Below are 17,028 nucleotides of genomic sequence, written 5' to 3' on the forward strand. Positions count from 1 at the left end.
TCTTCTGCTGTTTTCAGATTCCACTACATGGCATTAACACTGCATTTTCGCAGGAAATGCAACTTTTTCTAGTTAAAAGTTGGATTACCAATGTCTGTAGCTACTTGGGGCAAGCAGAAAAAACTGTAAACACAACATTCACACAATCATTTCATTAAAAGGGCGGGACAGGCATGCAAGCGTTTGGTAAACAGATGCTATCCTAGAGAAATCTGCTGATAATTCTTTGTGGGTTCATCTCCATTCACATTACGTTTAGTAAATGTGACTACTATAAGATGAGTGCACATTTGGTCAAAACTTTTGTACTGTGCACATTTTCATCAGCTTCAAAGTCACACAGAGTTATTTTAACCTCCTTTGTGTTTTGTGTGGATGAGTGCATCGTGTCATCACAAAGGTCTACAGGCCAAGTTTGGCTTCACGACTTTAAGTCCATCAGACGACTGTCAGCTGAAATTATCAGCCCTCATTTCTCTGTCACATCTATCTTGTCTCTTCACTTCACAATCGAATAAAAAAAAAGAAGTGTCATAAAAATATCCTGCAGGGCACAAAAGTTTAAGAAGATAGTTGGGTTGTAAAATATTCTGAATTGAACATGAATTGTTTTCTTTCACCTGAAAGGCTCTCGGTTCTGTGCATGCTTCTACTTTAGTGGTTATTCTGAAGATGAATGAAAATGACTGGTTAATAAAACCAATCTCAAATTTTAATTAACAAAATATGGAAGTGCAGCATCTTGGCAGAGGACATACGTGACAGAGGAATAAAACAACAATGACTGTGTCCCTGTAAAGTGCATGTTGAATATTTACCTACAGATGCAACTCTTGCCAGGAGGATAACAATCTGCACACAGAGCAAGGTTAGCCTCACAAATGCTAGTTTAGAGAAAAGCTGATTATTATCTGAGCAAATGAGCAGAAAAACAACTTTAATTGAGGACAAACAGCTGAGGAAGCATCACAGGAGCTCGCAAAACAATTCTCTAAAGATAGGCATAATTATCATTTATTATTTCATGCATGGACAACATACAGCCCTGCTGCTTTGCTCTTTCGCACTGTCATCAGCACCATTCTTTCAAACTGTGCATTTAAGCAGCTGCTCAGCTTTTAGGTAAGGAAACTTCCATCTCCAAGTGAGCGCTGTACTCTCTAGCGGATAAACTAGTCAGCTCGAGTGCTAAAAAGCATCAACATCTACAGCCATTAAATGAAAAACAAGCTCTGACATTCAAAGCAATTTTGTCAAACCTGGCTGTAGTACCAGAAAAGAGCCTGTTTGCTTGAGTTTCAAAAGCAGCATTTTTTTTTTGCTTGACTTGGACTGCCACTGTACGCGGGGCTGTTAGGACCTTTTTTTCAGAGGCGAAAAGATGCTTCACTCTGAAAAAAGGATGTGTCATCCTCACTGTAGCTGTGTAAGTATGCTCTATTACTGTAGGACAGTATGCTACAAAAAAATAACAGGATTCACAAAAGACTGTGTAAGCTGCTTCTGAAGGGCCTCTCAGTAACATTCTGGATATCTATTACACCTGCATTTGGAGCAGAGGAGGCTGGTCCGCTGATGCTTTAAGCTGCTTCTATTGTAATTATTAAGACAGACAGAGGGAACTCAAAGTATTAATAAAGAGTGACAGGTTTTAATTTTATTTATGCATTTTTAGGTCAATAACTGTCCATCCAAGCAGTCTTTTCACTTACAACTCCTAAAGTGGCTGAGTTGCTGTGGCTACTGAACGCTTTCACTCTGCAGTAAAACCACTTACACTTCATGTAGGAGGGAAGATGTTTCCTGATCTAACCTGTTATAACAGTGGCATCCCATTACAGTACCATGGTCCTGGGATGAGCTATTTTTTCACAGATGTTTGTAAAGGCAGTCTGCATACTTGATTTTATAGACTTGTTGCAATGAGACTGAAGACATGTGAATGCAAACATTAAGAAGTGTGGTCCAATGCTTTTGCAGATGGTAGTATGTTATGGTCACGGCAGATGGCCAGCTTTCCCTGAGCCTGGTTCTGCTGGAGGTTTCTCCCTGTTAAAAGGGAGTTTTTTCTTCCCACTGTCGCCAAACTGATTGCTCACAGGGGGTCATAAGATTGTTGGTTTTTTCTCTGTATGTTGGGTTCTTCTGACCCTATGTATTATTATAGGGTCAAATTAAATTAAATTGAACAGAATTGAACAGCACAAAAACAGCAACTTAAAGAATTATTCATAATTATCAATTGGCATTGAGACATTGCCTAAATTAATAACTGTAGTTCTTGTAAATAGACTGATTCTTATATAGCGCTTTTCTTCCCTACTTGAACACTCAAGCATTGGGAATCAAAATACATTGTCATGCAGACTGGAGCATCAAACCACAAACCTTCCAGTTAGTAGATGCCCTGCTCTTCCTCCTGAGCCACAAGTTCATCCAAGCCATTAATACAGCAACTGGATGCTGACAGTCTTCTGACCACACACTAAACTAAGGATCATTTCCCTCTACAGCCCACAGTGATTATTTTAAAGAAAACTTGTCTATTGCTTCACTGAGTTTAAAGTTAACTTTTCTCAACCATGGGAAAGTACTGAGATTTGACAACATAAATAAAATAACATGACACCGGGGGACACCAGCTGCCACAGATTTGGATATCCAAGTCATGTTCCAGATTGCTCCCAGATACAACCAGCTTATTTCTCTTTAAGGAACAGTGAATTTTCAGTGATCTGACAGGATAATAACAACCCAGCTGCTTTTTCTAAAAGTCTGTCCTCTGCCTTTTTTGTCTCTTTTCCACCTTTTGGCCTCTCGCTGAACCCTCTCGAGCATCTGGGTTGCCACCCTACAGAGAGTAGAAACATTTTTTTTGGCAACGTCTTGTTGTTGATAATATTTTGGCTTTTACAGGGGACGGCATAGGAGCTCGATCAGGCATGAAAGGTCATGGTATCCAGACAGACATTTGTGTCATCTCACATAGATACAGGAACAAAATATATTCAAGATGAATGTCTGTAAACACATGTTCATGATATTTGTCTGCACAAATAGATGAATAAACAAGTGCACATGAAGCAGAAAGCAGACACGTAATAAGCAGAAAAAAACCCGCACACACAAAAAAGCCGAATGTGATGAGAACAGCTGGAGAGGGTGCAGGCGGGTGTGGGAGGGGGAAGAAGCAGAGGGATACGGAGGGAGGGATGTCCTCTGCTTCTCACCTTGACTGCCAGACCCTCGCTGTGCATTTGGGGATTTTCCAAAGGCAGCCAAAGATAGCCTGTCTTTACCTGTACGCTGCCTTTTATATCTTTATCATCTCTCCTTCTATATTATGCTTCTACCCCCCGACCACCCTGTTATCCTCTCTTTATCTTGGTATCATCCCTGCCTTGCTTCACATTTCACCCCATTTCTTCTTTGTCACGTGTCTGCACATCTTAGCTGCCAGATGAGACTTAGTTTGGGCTGTGGGGTGGGGGTCAAAATGCAAAGACCAGGAAAAAGAGAGAAAGAAAGAGAGAAAGGTGGAAAGGAAAAAGGAGTGCTGACTCAAAGAAAAAGACATAAGCATTTTCTGATTCCATGGGTGGGTGAGGAAGGTCAGAGGACAGGAGCTGGGAGTGTGTGTGTGTGTGTGTGTGTGTGTGTGTGTGTGGGCAGGCAGCTTTCAGGTCATACTCTAAGTAGACTTTGTTGAGAGAACTGACTAATTGCCAGTTTGCCACCTGTCAGGAGCATCAGTTTGTGCGTGACAGGGCACACAGACATGTATTAGTATGGGCTGAGGAGAAGCTGGTGAATGATGCTACATGCTACATACATATATGTTCCATTATACTGGGCATCCAAATTGTATTATATGTGATGAAAGTACGGCCAGAAAAATTACTCATGGCTCAGAGGTTTAGCAGCACTTTACCAACAACATCTGAAGACAGCTAGCTTACATTTTCCCCCTAGCTGCAGCTTTGAAGCTATTTAGAACCAGGTGTATACAGCATGGTATATGAGACACACTGATGGAGACAACCACAGAGGAGCCTGCTGCTGTTTCCACTGATGCACAGACTGACAGAAAGATTTTCTGAGATGATTTTCTACAACATGGCTAATGCTGTGAAATATCTTGTTTAGCCTAAAGTGTCATTCTTCCTAAGACTAACTGTGCAGTTTTGTGGCTTAAATTATTCATATGAAAGCCCTGTGTTCATTCATTAATCAGCTCCAGCCTCCCTTCACAGACATTTGGTCTTTTCTTGGGGACAGGTGTAACTTGCTAAACAGCTGTTGAGGATACATAGGGTCTCTTTGCTGTAACCTGGGAGAACTACAAAGGTATTTAACAGGTCATTGCTAACTGTCTGTCCTCTCAGGCTGTAGTGTTTTTGTGTGTGTGTGTGTGTGTGTGTGTGTGTGTGTGTGTGTGTGGTGGTGGTGGGTTGTTATAATTTTTTCAATTTTTGTTTTGTTTTTTTTTCCTGAAAATGCCTGCAGTGGTCAATGGACAGTTGCAGATTGGAATGCCAAAAACAATGAGATGTAACTTGCTTTCGATCTTTAATAGGTAATTCTCACAACAAGTGCAACAATAGCACCTTTTTAATTTTACGTTACAGTTCTAAGGTAAATCCTGAGTTTGACTCCACCATCTGATGGGGTCCTTTTTATGTGGAGTCTCCCCGTGTCTAGAGGATGGATGGATGGATGGATGTAAGACTGTAGCTACTTTATTCAAGTCAAACATTGCTGGCTTGATGATATTTTGATGTAACGGTGCATGACTAATACAAAAGAAAGTCCTGATTGGAAATGAAAATCTTTAAGGATTCAAGCCCTGCAACACTCATGAAAATGGCAATAACACTCTGTAAGTTTAAAAATGTGAATGTGCAACACGGGCAGGGAAACAAAGAAAAAAAGCTGAACAAAAGCCAGCGTATTTGTTAGAGGTCAATGAAAACATATGATAACATGTAAGTTTTGCTATGACAAAATAATCTTTCTTTTGACACAAAAAAAATGAAGATGTTTAGTTATAATTGTCAGGACACTTTGTACAGTGCCACAAGCAAGAAGGTCCCGAATCTGTTGCCAGAAATAAGAGGAGAGGTATCTTAGCCTGATCCTGGGTGTTTTTTGCTCCCTAACTTTAACCTGATGTCTGACTCGTATACACTAAATACTATTCAGAATGAATATGTTGTCTCTTTCTGCGTTTTAATTTTATACAATACAGACAAATGTATCAGAGCTCATAAACAGAGTATAGAGCAGCTGGTTAGCCAAACATTTCCCACAGCTATTGGTAGAGAGCATAGCAGAGGTAAAAGACAATGAATTTCACACTCACACGAATACAAATGTAACTTTATAAAGGTGGTGGAACAAACAAACAAAAAAACAAAATATTTTATTGATGTTTCCTGGATAAATATGTGGGTCACAAATAGAAACTACAGTGCATTCAAAAATTTAACTGCTAAATTGATAATATGAATTAAACCTAATCTTTCCACACTTCTTCAAAAACTCTGCATTTTGTCAGTTACAAATTATTCAAATCAAAGTGATTTTCATTCATGAGCTACACAGAAATTATTGGTGTTGTTATCCCCGCACAGAAGTCTTCACAACATCTCTGCAGGAAAACAAAGTGAACTAAATATCTTGGGGAAAACACACACACACACACACACACACACACACATACATACATACACGCTGCCTCGTAGCCAGTCTCTACAGAGAAAGGAGCTGCTTGCTCTTATAGAACACAATGCAATGATGGATGTGGTAACTTTCTATATCACCAAAGACCATCCATCCCAATTAACTGGTTTTGTGAGACATGGCAGCAAAATGCCACAGCATGAGATTTATAAAGGAAAGCTCTCTTACAGGAATTAATTTACAGTAAAAGGCTTTTCTACTTGAACCTTTTCTAAATTATGTTTGGTATCCTATAAATTACTGTATAAAATGTGTCTACAAATATAGCTGTCTGCTTGGGTGCATGTTATCCCCTTTGTGTGTGCGCGTGTTTACTAGTTGCTGGTACTGATCAGAATGCAGAGCTTGGATTTACCCTCTCAGCTCACTGGGACAGCCGTAACTCTTGTCAAATCGTAGCAAGGCCATTGTGCCTGCTCTGGCTGTAGCTGCAGCATTATAAAGCGGATATGAAATCTTCCTTTACTGTTTTCCTGTGCCATCCCTTTCTCATTTCTTCCACATGCCTACCTGCAGGCATTCCTCACCACCCCTCTCTCCTTTTTCTAATTCACGTCTCGTTACCTCCTCTCCTGGGTTGGTCTTGTGACCAAAGGCAATTTAGTGACCTGTACCTCAATGCATCTCAAAAGAAGTTCCCAGTGGAGAGCTTAGAGGAGGTCACAAACAGTGCAGAGAACAGGAACGAAGGAACAAAGGAACAACAACATGAGAGAAATAAACTGTACTTCAAGTATTTCTGTAACTATTCTCAAAAATAACTGGTGATAATAACAGTGCAGCCGACTAAAAAGCAAGGAACAGTCAGTTCATAGTGCAAAATACATATGTAGAAGTGGCTAGTTAGCAGGCTAGCTAGTAAACTAGTCTAACTAATGCAAATCTTTAGCATGTCCGGCAGTTAGCTTAGCTTAGCTTAGCTTAGCTTGACTGCTAAAAGGACAAAAATGTTCACTGCTATGACTCCTTTCTCCCAACAATCCACAAACCTTTACATACAAACACAGTTTACAGCATACAAACAGTTTGCATGCTGTATTCTTTGTTTTCTTTATTTGTATTGTTTTAAAGGTACTAAAAATGTGCACTGTGTGATTAAGTTCTTTAGCATATGTAACAATTAGCGGGAGGAAAGAAGGAAATCCTGAGATGTTGCTTTTACAATGTCTGAACAAGAAGGAGGTCAGTGTGGATCGACAGCTTAGCTAAACGCCTACTGTTTTATGGTCTATATAGTTTTATGCAGCTGCTTCCATCGATTATCCTTTACCAACTGGACTATGATAGCAGAGGTTCTCAATCTGGTCTTTTTACTTTAGAAGGTCATTATATTAGCCCAAAGCATAACTTCAAGTTTTTTATATATATATTTCTTCAACAGTAATTAAAGCTTAAATTTAAGCTGTGAAATTCAAAACCTCTATGTTTTCAATGTTGTTGTGAGCTAAAGAGGATAAAAGGGAAACTAGAATGTCTTTAACTTACTTATGTGTAATAGTGGTCCTGCAATAACAGCTTATTCAGGTAGTACAATACAGCATGTTTCGCATGTGAACGAAGACAGAAGTGGGGCTCTGCTCGTTTATCCTCAGGGTGTATATTCGCAATGTCATTCGAGCAAAGTTTTACTTTGTCCAACTTTCCCCTGTTAACTGCGGAAAGCTTGGCCAGAGCCGGTCCCGGGTATCGGAGTCCGGCCCAATTATGTCTGCCTGCCTCTGTCAGATTGTTTATACCTGGTTGCACATGTGTGTTTGTGGGGATGTGGAGGGTGGCTAAATTGCACAAGGGAATGTGAGTGTGGGTGTGTGTGGTGTACAGGTTCATTTTGTTGCTTTGTGTGTGTGACTGCATCTCAAAACACCACCCGCACCCCTTTCACACATCACTCCTCCATCCCTCTCCGCTGCCATCTCTCTACCCCGGAGGCTTTTCCAGAGCATACGACTAATAAAGTGGGCCAGGTCCACGGCTGAGCACTATTTTTATCAGAAAGCAATTTTCAGGAGGTGCCCACAGGTAAGCGGGTCCCAGCCGCCTCAGACAATAGAACCATGACAAGGAGTTTCCCTTCGCCATTAACCTCTGCTGAGCTGAACCACATGCCCCAGTTCTCCAAGAGCAGTGCCCAGCCACTGCACAGAACTCCACAGGCCTGCACAGACCTGCTCTCTGTCCCAGTATTATAATATTTCTTTCCTAACTACCTGGTATCAGAATGAATAAATGGCAGATAACTGCAACATGCTCATTTGCTCTTAAGTGCTTTCTCAATATGCATGATTTAAAATTTGTAGGCAGTCAGACGACAGTGAAAGAGAAGCGCTAGATGGGGAAATAAAGAGAAATGTATGGTGGCCAGATGAATAAAGATACTGCAGAGGTGAAGGCGACAGGAGGATGATAAAGAGGAACTGTGTATTGCTGTGGATGTGTAAAGACAGATGGATACACACAGACCATCTGGCCTCTTTCCTCATACAGCTGGACTATCTGTCTCTTGAAGGAACGAAGTTTCTGTTTGTGCATGTTATGATCACAGAGTCAAGCTTTAGCTATTACTGAGATAAAGCATCAATGCAGGTTTCATAGGGCCGTGGGTTAAAGTGGGCAGGGACTATCAGGAACAGTATTCTGGCACATTGAATTAATCAACAATTAAACCTACACAGTCGTATTAATCTAGTGACTGTAAGAGTGAAGATGCTGCATTTGTGTGTAGATGGTATCTAATGTAATAAATTTGCGTGATTTTCAACAGCAACATTTGTATGCTCAAATAAAAAATAAATCTCATTTCTTTGCAGCGAAGCGTAAAAAGCATTTTTTTGGGAGGGGATAAAAGTATAAGAAGGGAGGGTTGACAGCAGAAAGGAAAGGTTTCAGGATGAGGTGGAACGGGACAAAGGGACAGACGAGGACAAACAGGACACAGCAAGGACAAGGACTGCAGATAAGGGACACATCAAGACGGTGATATGCTAGTGACAAAAAGCAAGGAGGGAACAGAAAAAGGACAAACCACAAGAGACGCAGACAGACACGAATGTTCAGACAGAGAGTAAGACAGACTGACAGGCAAGTAAAAGCTATACAAGTGAGATGGGTGGGGGTGGGGGTTGGGGTTAAGGGAGGAGGAGGATGGGGGAAGAAAGATGAGCATGGCCGTGGTTGTTGCTCCCAGAGGGGACGTTATGTTCGGTCCAAGTCTGGGCCTGTCAGGCCATCCTTCGCCCTTTCTCTCTCCCCAGCATCTTCCGATCTTTTCGTCTTCCTTCCTTTAAACAGTCAGCCCTGTTTGTTATTACTGGTGCTAAGATTCAGCCATTCCAGTCAATCAAACTGCCCCACCGGCCACTCTATTCTCAAGGAGTTTAAGGGGCCCTCGCCTTGAATACTGATTTTCATGAAAACCACCCAGCATGGAAGAAAATCCTGAAAATGTTACGTCTGTATCAGCTTTTAATTCATCTTTCAATTCAATCTCTAAGCTTATTTCTAAGTCAGGATCTCATTTTTAAACAAAACCCCATTTCCTTTCTGCATATTTTTATGTAAATGCAAAAAGAATCCAATCCTTTGCAGTGACTCACTCCTCTTCTCTCCTTCTCACCTCTATTATCATCTCACTTTATCCTCCCGAAACAAGAGGCTCATGTAGGGACAAAAGGACATTCGCTCCATCATTTAGCCTGTCGCTCCCACACTGTCTTGTTTATCTCGTGCACATCAACTTCCTGACCTATGCTTTAAGGTATTACAAGCGTGTTATTTTTCTTTACAACACATTACTTTGCAGCAACGTGCACACGTCCCAGCCTTTTCTGTCTCGCTAACTGCTAAAAGAAGCAAGGCAAAGTTGTTTGGTGATCTTTAAATATCTCTCAAGGCCGCCTATTCTTGCTGAGGCAGGTAAGTCAACACTCAAGAGAGAAAAATACTTCTTCAATCATTTCTATTTATTTTTCTTTTGAAGGTTCTTTCATTAATGCCGTGTCTGGTTGTCTATATTGTTTAAACAAAACAAGCTGTGGAATTGGGTATTCATTGTATAATGAAAAATATGTATTATTCATGATGTGTGTGTGTGTGTGGGTCACAGCACAGTGCCATCTAAAGCAATCAACCTCATGTACTGTATATAGATGTTTACTGTTTTCTAATGGCAAATACTGGTATCTGAGTCATTGCTGAAAGTAACTTAAAAGCGGCACATTTCAGTGCACCGCTGTGCACTTTCAGGGCCTGTAACTGGGAAATTTTCATAATATGAAAGTAAAATTCTGCATGGCTTCATTAGATGTTCTACAGCTATTGTACAAAACAAAGCAGATTTGGAGGGGCTCAGGTGGGAGGCCCTGACTGATTTCCATGAAATGAGTCATATTTCTTTTTGATTTTTAAAATAATACCCGTTTCACAGGATAAACTGTCCACTCAGCTGGGATACTTCACTCAGTTCGCTTTCTTTGAAGTGCTGTCTGTTCCACAGTGAGTGCGTTAGCAGTAATAGATGTCTGTAGGCAACTTCCCCCCAAGCAGACAGAAAATTGAGCGATTTAGAAAGTGAAGCCATGTGCTGCTATGAACAGCAGCAAAACAGATTTTAGCCACCTGAGAAATACTGGTTTACGTGCATGCTAGAGTCAGAACATTTTCAACACTTTGCCATCAGACAGCTCTTTCCGACAAGAAGGCGAAGCCATACGCTCCACTAGCACACACCACTCCTTCAAGCTTTTCATTTACTGTCCCCTTGATTGGTTAGTTCATTTATGATGCTGCTCCTTAACGAGTTATTCGCAGAAATCAACAAACCTGGTCGACTGCTGCAACTTGTTCTACTTCAAAAAAAGTGTGGTTCTAATACTGGATCCTGGTTCCAAGCCATTTTGTGTTACAGAGCAGAGAAGGATAGTTCTGAAGCTTTGACCTTTCTGTTTGTGGAAAGGAGAAAAATTTGCTTAAGGGACTCGGTCGTTTTCCATCTACTTATTTCCTTGCTTTCTTTCGGTCACTGGCTCCTTTCTCTTTTGGCGTGCAAGATTAAACAACAACTTAAAGGCAAAATATAACCACACTGACTTAAACAAAATCTTTGTTTGAGGCTGTTTAAACAGCTTGCGAGATAAACTGAGGTCATCACAAATATTTGAAGTATTTAAATGGTGTCATCATTAAATTGGATTAGGTGATTATATTAAATCCCGGTGATCCTCGTGGGGAAAATGAGATGTGGCAGCAGAAGAGTGCTGAGGTAAAAAATGAGAACAGATCAGATGGAGAATACTGAGGAAAATTACAACAAAGGAGCAACAAATGGGAAGGATGCAACTGATGAATAAAGATAAATTACAGTTCTGGGGGAAGACCAAGGTAGAAAACAGAAAACTACTTTTCTCATTTGTCTGAGCCATTGCCTAAAATACCCAGAACGTGCTTCATTTTCAGGTCTTTCAAACAAATGTTGGAATTATTTACTGTGCATGTTGCAGAGGACATTACATCTACCACAGAGGCCAATGAAAGATTAATGCGGAGTAGCCACTGCAGTGATGTCGTGGCCTATGTGAGCTTTTCTTATTTTTACAAAAGGGAGAAGGACGGGAACAACTTTACACCTCTTGGTTACAATCCTGCTGGAGAATACTTCAGTCAACACTAATATAACTAAAGTATAGATACATTGTATACACTTCTGTAAAGTACAGTGGTTACCTAGTTGTGCAGTTGCTATTTTTCAATTAATTCTTCACATTAACGTAGCGCTTCCCTCAACTGATCCTTTTTGCTTTTAGCCAGAAACTCATTCTGGACAATGCAAACTGGTGTAAACAGAATTCATAGCAGTGTTGTAACCACAAACTGTACATAAAAGATGAATGTAGCAACAGTGCTCTCACTCAGTCGTTTATGAACTCTAATTTTTTGTTTTTATATTCAGTTAATGCGTTTTTAGCTACAGTTTTCAGTTTGTAGGTTTTCCTTACAGATGCAGATTATGTTCATCTTTAATCCGTGTCTCTGTGTTTGATAAGATACAGGAACCAAAGCAAGTGGGTTTGGGTTAGGCACAGAAACTGCTTTGTTGAGGTTCACATGTGCATATTGTGGTTTGGGGTTAAATGCACATATTAAAAACATGGTATGGATCACTTGCAACTGGTAGCAACAGATCTCACATTTATCACTGACTGATAGCATGTAATTGCCAACTTCATCTCATTGAATTGCACACTGATAGCAGACTTACTGTCTAATTGCTGTATGGCTGTCAGTTGCCTTATGTTAAGCAGAACTTCTATGCTACTTACTATCAACTTACTACATTATGTCTTCTATATTGCCTTTTCCTAACTATTCACTAACTATTAGAAACAGCCAGTTAAAATAACATTGGCTCATTTTTCATTGAACTTATTGTCTTTTAACTGAGACACCAATGTTTCATACCAAGCAATCATAACTCCAACTTCAGCTCCAAGGCAAATGTAAAACAAACCAACCACCAACAGGCATTACCTCCAAAAACAATGAAACTTTAAAGGATGCAGATAAATTAAACAACAACTGAGTATTTCTCCTTCTCCCACGTCCCACAGCAGTTTCCACTAGACGTTCATATTAAACTCTCTCTCTGAGACCACTTCCTAAAATTCCCCTATCTTTCAAGAAATTATGCAGGCTCCTGAAACACTAATGGTTGCATAACAGGATGTCAAGACTCCACACTCCCTCTCTCCAGACCCCGAGGCCGGTGAGCACAAAACCTGCCTTGGGTCTTCTTCCCCATCTCTGTCTTTGGGGCTCACATGTGCAGAACAATAGCAAAGCAGCTAGTTGAGGTGAGGGAGAGCGAAAAAAAATCCTCCACCACTCCTTTGTCCTCCGTCTGTTCCCATCTCAGAGGGATTTTCTTAAACATTTCTTCTCTCCACACTCTCTTTCCCTGTGGTTATTTCGCTTAGTGAAAATGGGTCACCTTTCTTTTTGTCAGGAGAATGCTTGGGTAAGTATAACCTCTGCATCTGTGTGTTTGAAGGTTTGTGTGTGTGTATTCAAGGTTTTTTATGATCTAGGAATGGTTCCAAGCCCTGGAAAAGTCATGCAAGGACCATTTTCTGGGTCTCATTAGGGGGGAAGGTATATTCCTTTGCATGGATTTTTTTCAGTTAGCCTGCTAACAACCAGTTTTCAGGGACTTCCAGTGTAGCATGAAGATATCCAGTCTTTTATTTTTTGTTCTATTTGCTGGTTATTGTTTATCAATGCAGGTAAATTCTAAAAATAATAATAAAACAAAATTAACAAATAAATGATGAAGTCAGTTATCAGATGTTTAACTGATTCATTTAGACAAACCCCTCATGTGTCCCCCAGACTGCTAGCAACCAAAGTCTGTTTGACAACTGACTACAAGTGATCAAACCACCCTGATCGTAAGTAGTCTGCAAACACATTTTATTACACTTACTTAAAGTCTAATTGCATCTTTCAGCTGGTCTCTATTATTATGAATAATGATATTAATGTAGCATTAGCTTGCAAAGTCACCTAGCAAAACAGCTAGATTGGTTTAGCTTTAAGTAAATGCTCATGTGCCAGTTCCTCTCCATTTCCTCGAACTGACACTTGAGGGAGTCTCCAACGCATTCAATTTCCACTGAATTCCATATTAAAATGTCCAATTTCAGCCAACGACATAATATGTTTGTAGTTTTTTTTTAAATATTAAAGTGCTAAACCTAAACTAAACTATTGTTAAGTTAAAGTAAGTGAACTGGACCTCTTCACCGTGGTTGTGGTGTTTGACAAGAGATATCTGGCGCCTGCTGCATGTTACATCTCATCCAATAATTTTGTGCTCCTATTTTGTTTTTTTCTAGTATTTATTGGTCTGTTACTAATTAGCAGGCATCCATCTGTGCATTGCACTCATACTGTCTGTGGACATGGCTCACTTACCAAGTTTGCTTGTGGTTGTGGGCAAGTTCTCATCCACATATTGTCACTCCTGACACCAAAAAGACAACATGCTAATGTTGAAGCTTCAAAATGAGTCCAGCGATCAATAGATAGTATCAGTGAGGCTACATTCAACTTATCTATACATTCAAACATGAGGTAACAAACCTATTAACTAACTTTACTTAATATCATGTGATTTCTAGGCCACGACGACTTAAAAGTAAGAACTGTCTTATGCTCAGTGCAGCTCGTGGTTGACAAAGTGAGGAGCTGCTAGAATTAAGGACAAACTGCTGTTCGCATACTGTATGTGTGGCAGCACAGGGGGATGATTTATGTATGTGCGCACTATCCAGGCTTGTTTTTGCATTGTTGCTCCTGACAGAAACCCTTTACCTCCCCTCCTCATTTCTGGCAGTATGTGCGCAGGCAGCGTTGGATGGACTTTGAAGTGAGCGCACCGATGCACTTCAAACAAGATCGCACACACTTTGCCAGTTTGCCAAGAGGAGGAAAAAAACAGCTGGAAAAAAAAAAGCTTTTCTCTGCATCCTGATAGAGTGCACTCTGATCATCTGTTATTCCATGTTCAAATCTGTGGCTCGGCTCTGCTGCTTCTATCTTCACATCAATACGAAAGCTCAGCGGAAGTGCCTTTTGTGCTTTTTCAAAAAACGGTGGCATACAAGTGCTGCTGTGACCGAGAGCAGGAAACTGTTTAATGTACAGATCTTTACAATCGCTGTGCAGATTCAGATGTCTCCACCTCTGCCTCACTGACTGTGAGCAAAGCTGGTTATTCAGAAAAGTTGTGTGTATGGAGGGGGATTCATGTAATACACTGCTATCAGTCCACTATAATGGTAACTCTGAGGTACATAGATCAGCAGAACTGTCTTAACTATGCCTTAAAAAGTAGTCACCATATTCACATCTGGCAGTCTGCAGACGCTAGAGAAAATATGTATTCCCCAACCAGTTGGCAAGTAGTTGCTGGAAGACCAATTTTACCTGGTGACTGCCAGCAACCACTCGCAAACTGGTAAGGGAATGCAGATTTTTCCCTAAAGCAGTCTCCAACCACTCTGTACTCCTGTGTGACTGTGTGTCACTCAGTAATTTAAGAAAGTCACAGATGAACTTGAAAAGCCTGTAAACTCTGGGCATATACTGCGTTAGCTCTATCGGAGCAAACAAACATGGAATGACTGTAAAGTGTGTTCGCTATTCATACCGAAGTGTAGAGGTAGCCCTCGCTGTTCATGGCAACGTAGAGCCCTGTCTTGGTGCTCTGGATGGCCACTATCCTGAGCCCCACAGGAATCAAGTTGAACTGCACTGCAAGACACAGAGAGGGAGGAGTGATGTTAGAGCAATCATTCTGTCTCTTAAACGCTCGCAGTGCTTTCTCATGGCATAAAAAGACAATCGCTTTCCAGCTGTCTCCTGTTTCACACTCCCTGTTGTACAGTTTATCTGTCAAAGGTGAGAAAAACAAGCTTGTGAAAAAGACAAAGAGAGAGGGCGGAAAGGATTTGGAGACAGAGATTTAGGGGAAATTTTGTGTTTGCCTTTCTAGGAGTGAGAGTAAGACTGCGATATGTTTAATGTTTGATATCAGGATACTTTTGAGTGCCTTGTTCAGGACAGAGACCTGGCAAATTCCTTTGCTTTCTTTTATCTGTTCTTGAATACACGAGGGGTACATCAGAAAAACAGAGCATTGCCCTACATGCCATAGGAATACTTTCATTTGCAATACATGAATCTATTATTGAATGTGGCATTTACAATGAAATCCACAATGATAAATGTGATGATGATACATCAGATCATCACGTTTTATGCTTTTATTACCTGGGTTTATGCAGACTTATTTATATTGTATTATTCTGCTTTCTTGGATACTCAAAGTGATTTTGATTATAATAATTAATATTTGCACAAATTAGTAACACATTTCTTCAAGCTACACACACTGCTGCTTTGATGGCAGCGATACAAAGAGCCTCTACGAGACTGTATTTTTCTTATCATTTCTGTTACAGCCTTGCCTTTGTAAAATAAGGTGCTATGCTGCTGAGCTGTCCATGTTTGTGATTTATACATATTACCAAGAATGCATCTTTTCTGCAAATGTGCTCATTGATATCTTAGGAAAACCTCAATAACCACCTTTGTTTGACAGCTCAGCCTGATTACCAGAACTGGGGTAAGTAAAGTCAGAAAAGGAAAACATGCTGGTTATGCTGAACGTCTTCGTTGCACAGCTGTGATTTTTTTTTTAATCATTGAGATTTCTGACAGTCATACTGATATTTTCACAGAGAACTTGTACGTGAACATTTTATTAGAAAAATCAGCATTTTAATCAAAGCTCTGTAATCTTGCATCCCAAGGTGTGCCACACATTTTAAAGGCTGTATGTAGCTTGAAAGTGAACCGGATTATTAAATAATGCAGGTCATTGTGAATGAAGTAAAATCTACCAGATAAGTGGTGACCCGTCTAGGATTAGGAGAACGTTAGGCTAAAAATGAGAGGAATGCAATCCCCCCCCAAAACTCATTAAGGCGATAAAGAATTTTCCATAGTTTGACATTCATAGCCTTTTAGTGAAAAGGTTAAGTGTGGTGGTGGTCGCGGGGCAGGCCTTTGGATTCTCCCTAAAATCTAGATTTATGCCACAGAGAGATGGAGAGACACAGCGAGAAGGAGAGAGAGAAGGTAGCTCAGCAGAGAGTTTTAAGAATAGCGTGCATTAGAAAGTGAATTCATTTTCTGCATCCCGACACACTAAACAGCACTTTGTAATGCAGTTTGCTGAATGTCCTCCTGTGAAACCTTGGATCTCCTACGTGCATAGCTCTGCATATGAGCTAACTTCAGCCTGGACACCAGAACAACAGTCACTGTTTTCTTCTCATTTTTGTTCCTGTAGATGCACAAGCTCTCTGTGTATGAAAGTAGATCGTTTGAGTGTCTGAAAAAGTTTCTTATATGATGTGACATGGTAAGCTGAACGGTACTGACAAAACAGCCTGTGGCTGCCAGCTGCTCAGTGGTCACAATGTCATGATGACCAAATGCTACTGAGATGATTAAAGCCCCTGAAGCACATGGATGGAGCCAGGAACGAGACAAAAAATACACATGAGTTTTGAAAGATCAAACAAAACAATATAATTATGAAAAGCACTTAAGCTCGTAAAATCTACCAGATAAGTGGTGACCCGTCTAGGATTAGGAGAACGTTACACCCAAGTGCTTCTGTAGATAAACCATATGAGACTTCATTCAAAATGTAGCAACTTCTAC

The 17,028-nt window shown here is 40.4% G+C and overlaps 1 protein-coding gene across 1 annotated transcript in view; it reads right to left on the bottom strand.

Annotated features, from left to right (window-relative positions):
* The window catches only part of fgf11a (fibroblast growth factor 11a), a 102,604-nt gene that overhangs the window by 17,856 nt on the left and 67,720 nt on the right, over window positions 1-17,028 (bottom strand). The window contains exon 4 of the mRNA XM_005455235.4: window positions 14,945-15,048. Coding sequence (XP_005455292.1) covers window positions 14,945-15,048 — 104 coding nt within the window. The remainder of the gene's footprint in view (window positions 1-14,944; window positions 15,049-17,028) is intronic.

This window comes from Oreochromis niloticus, linkage group LG3 (genome assembly GCF_001858045.2).
Source record: "Oreochromis niloticus isolate F11D_XX linkage group LG3, O_niloticus_UMD_NMBU, whole genome shotgun sequence".
In the NCBI taxonomy this organism is placed as follows: Eukaryota; Metazoa; Chordata; class Actinopteri; order Cichliformes; family Cichlidae; genus Oreochromis; species Oreochromis niloticus.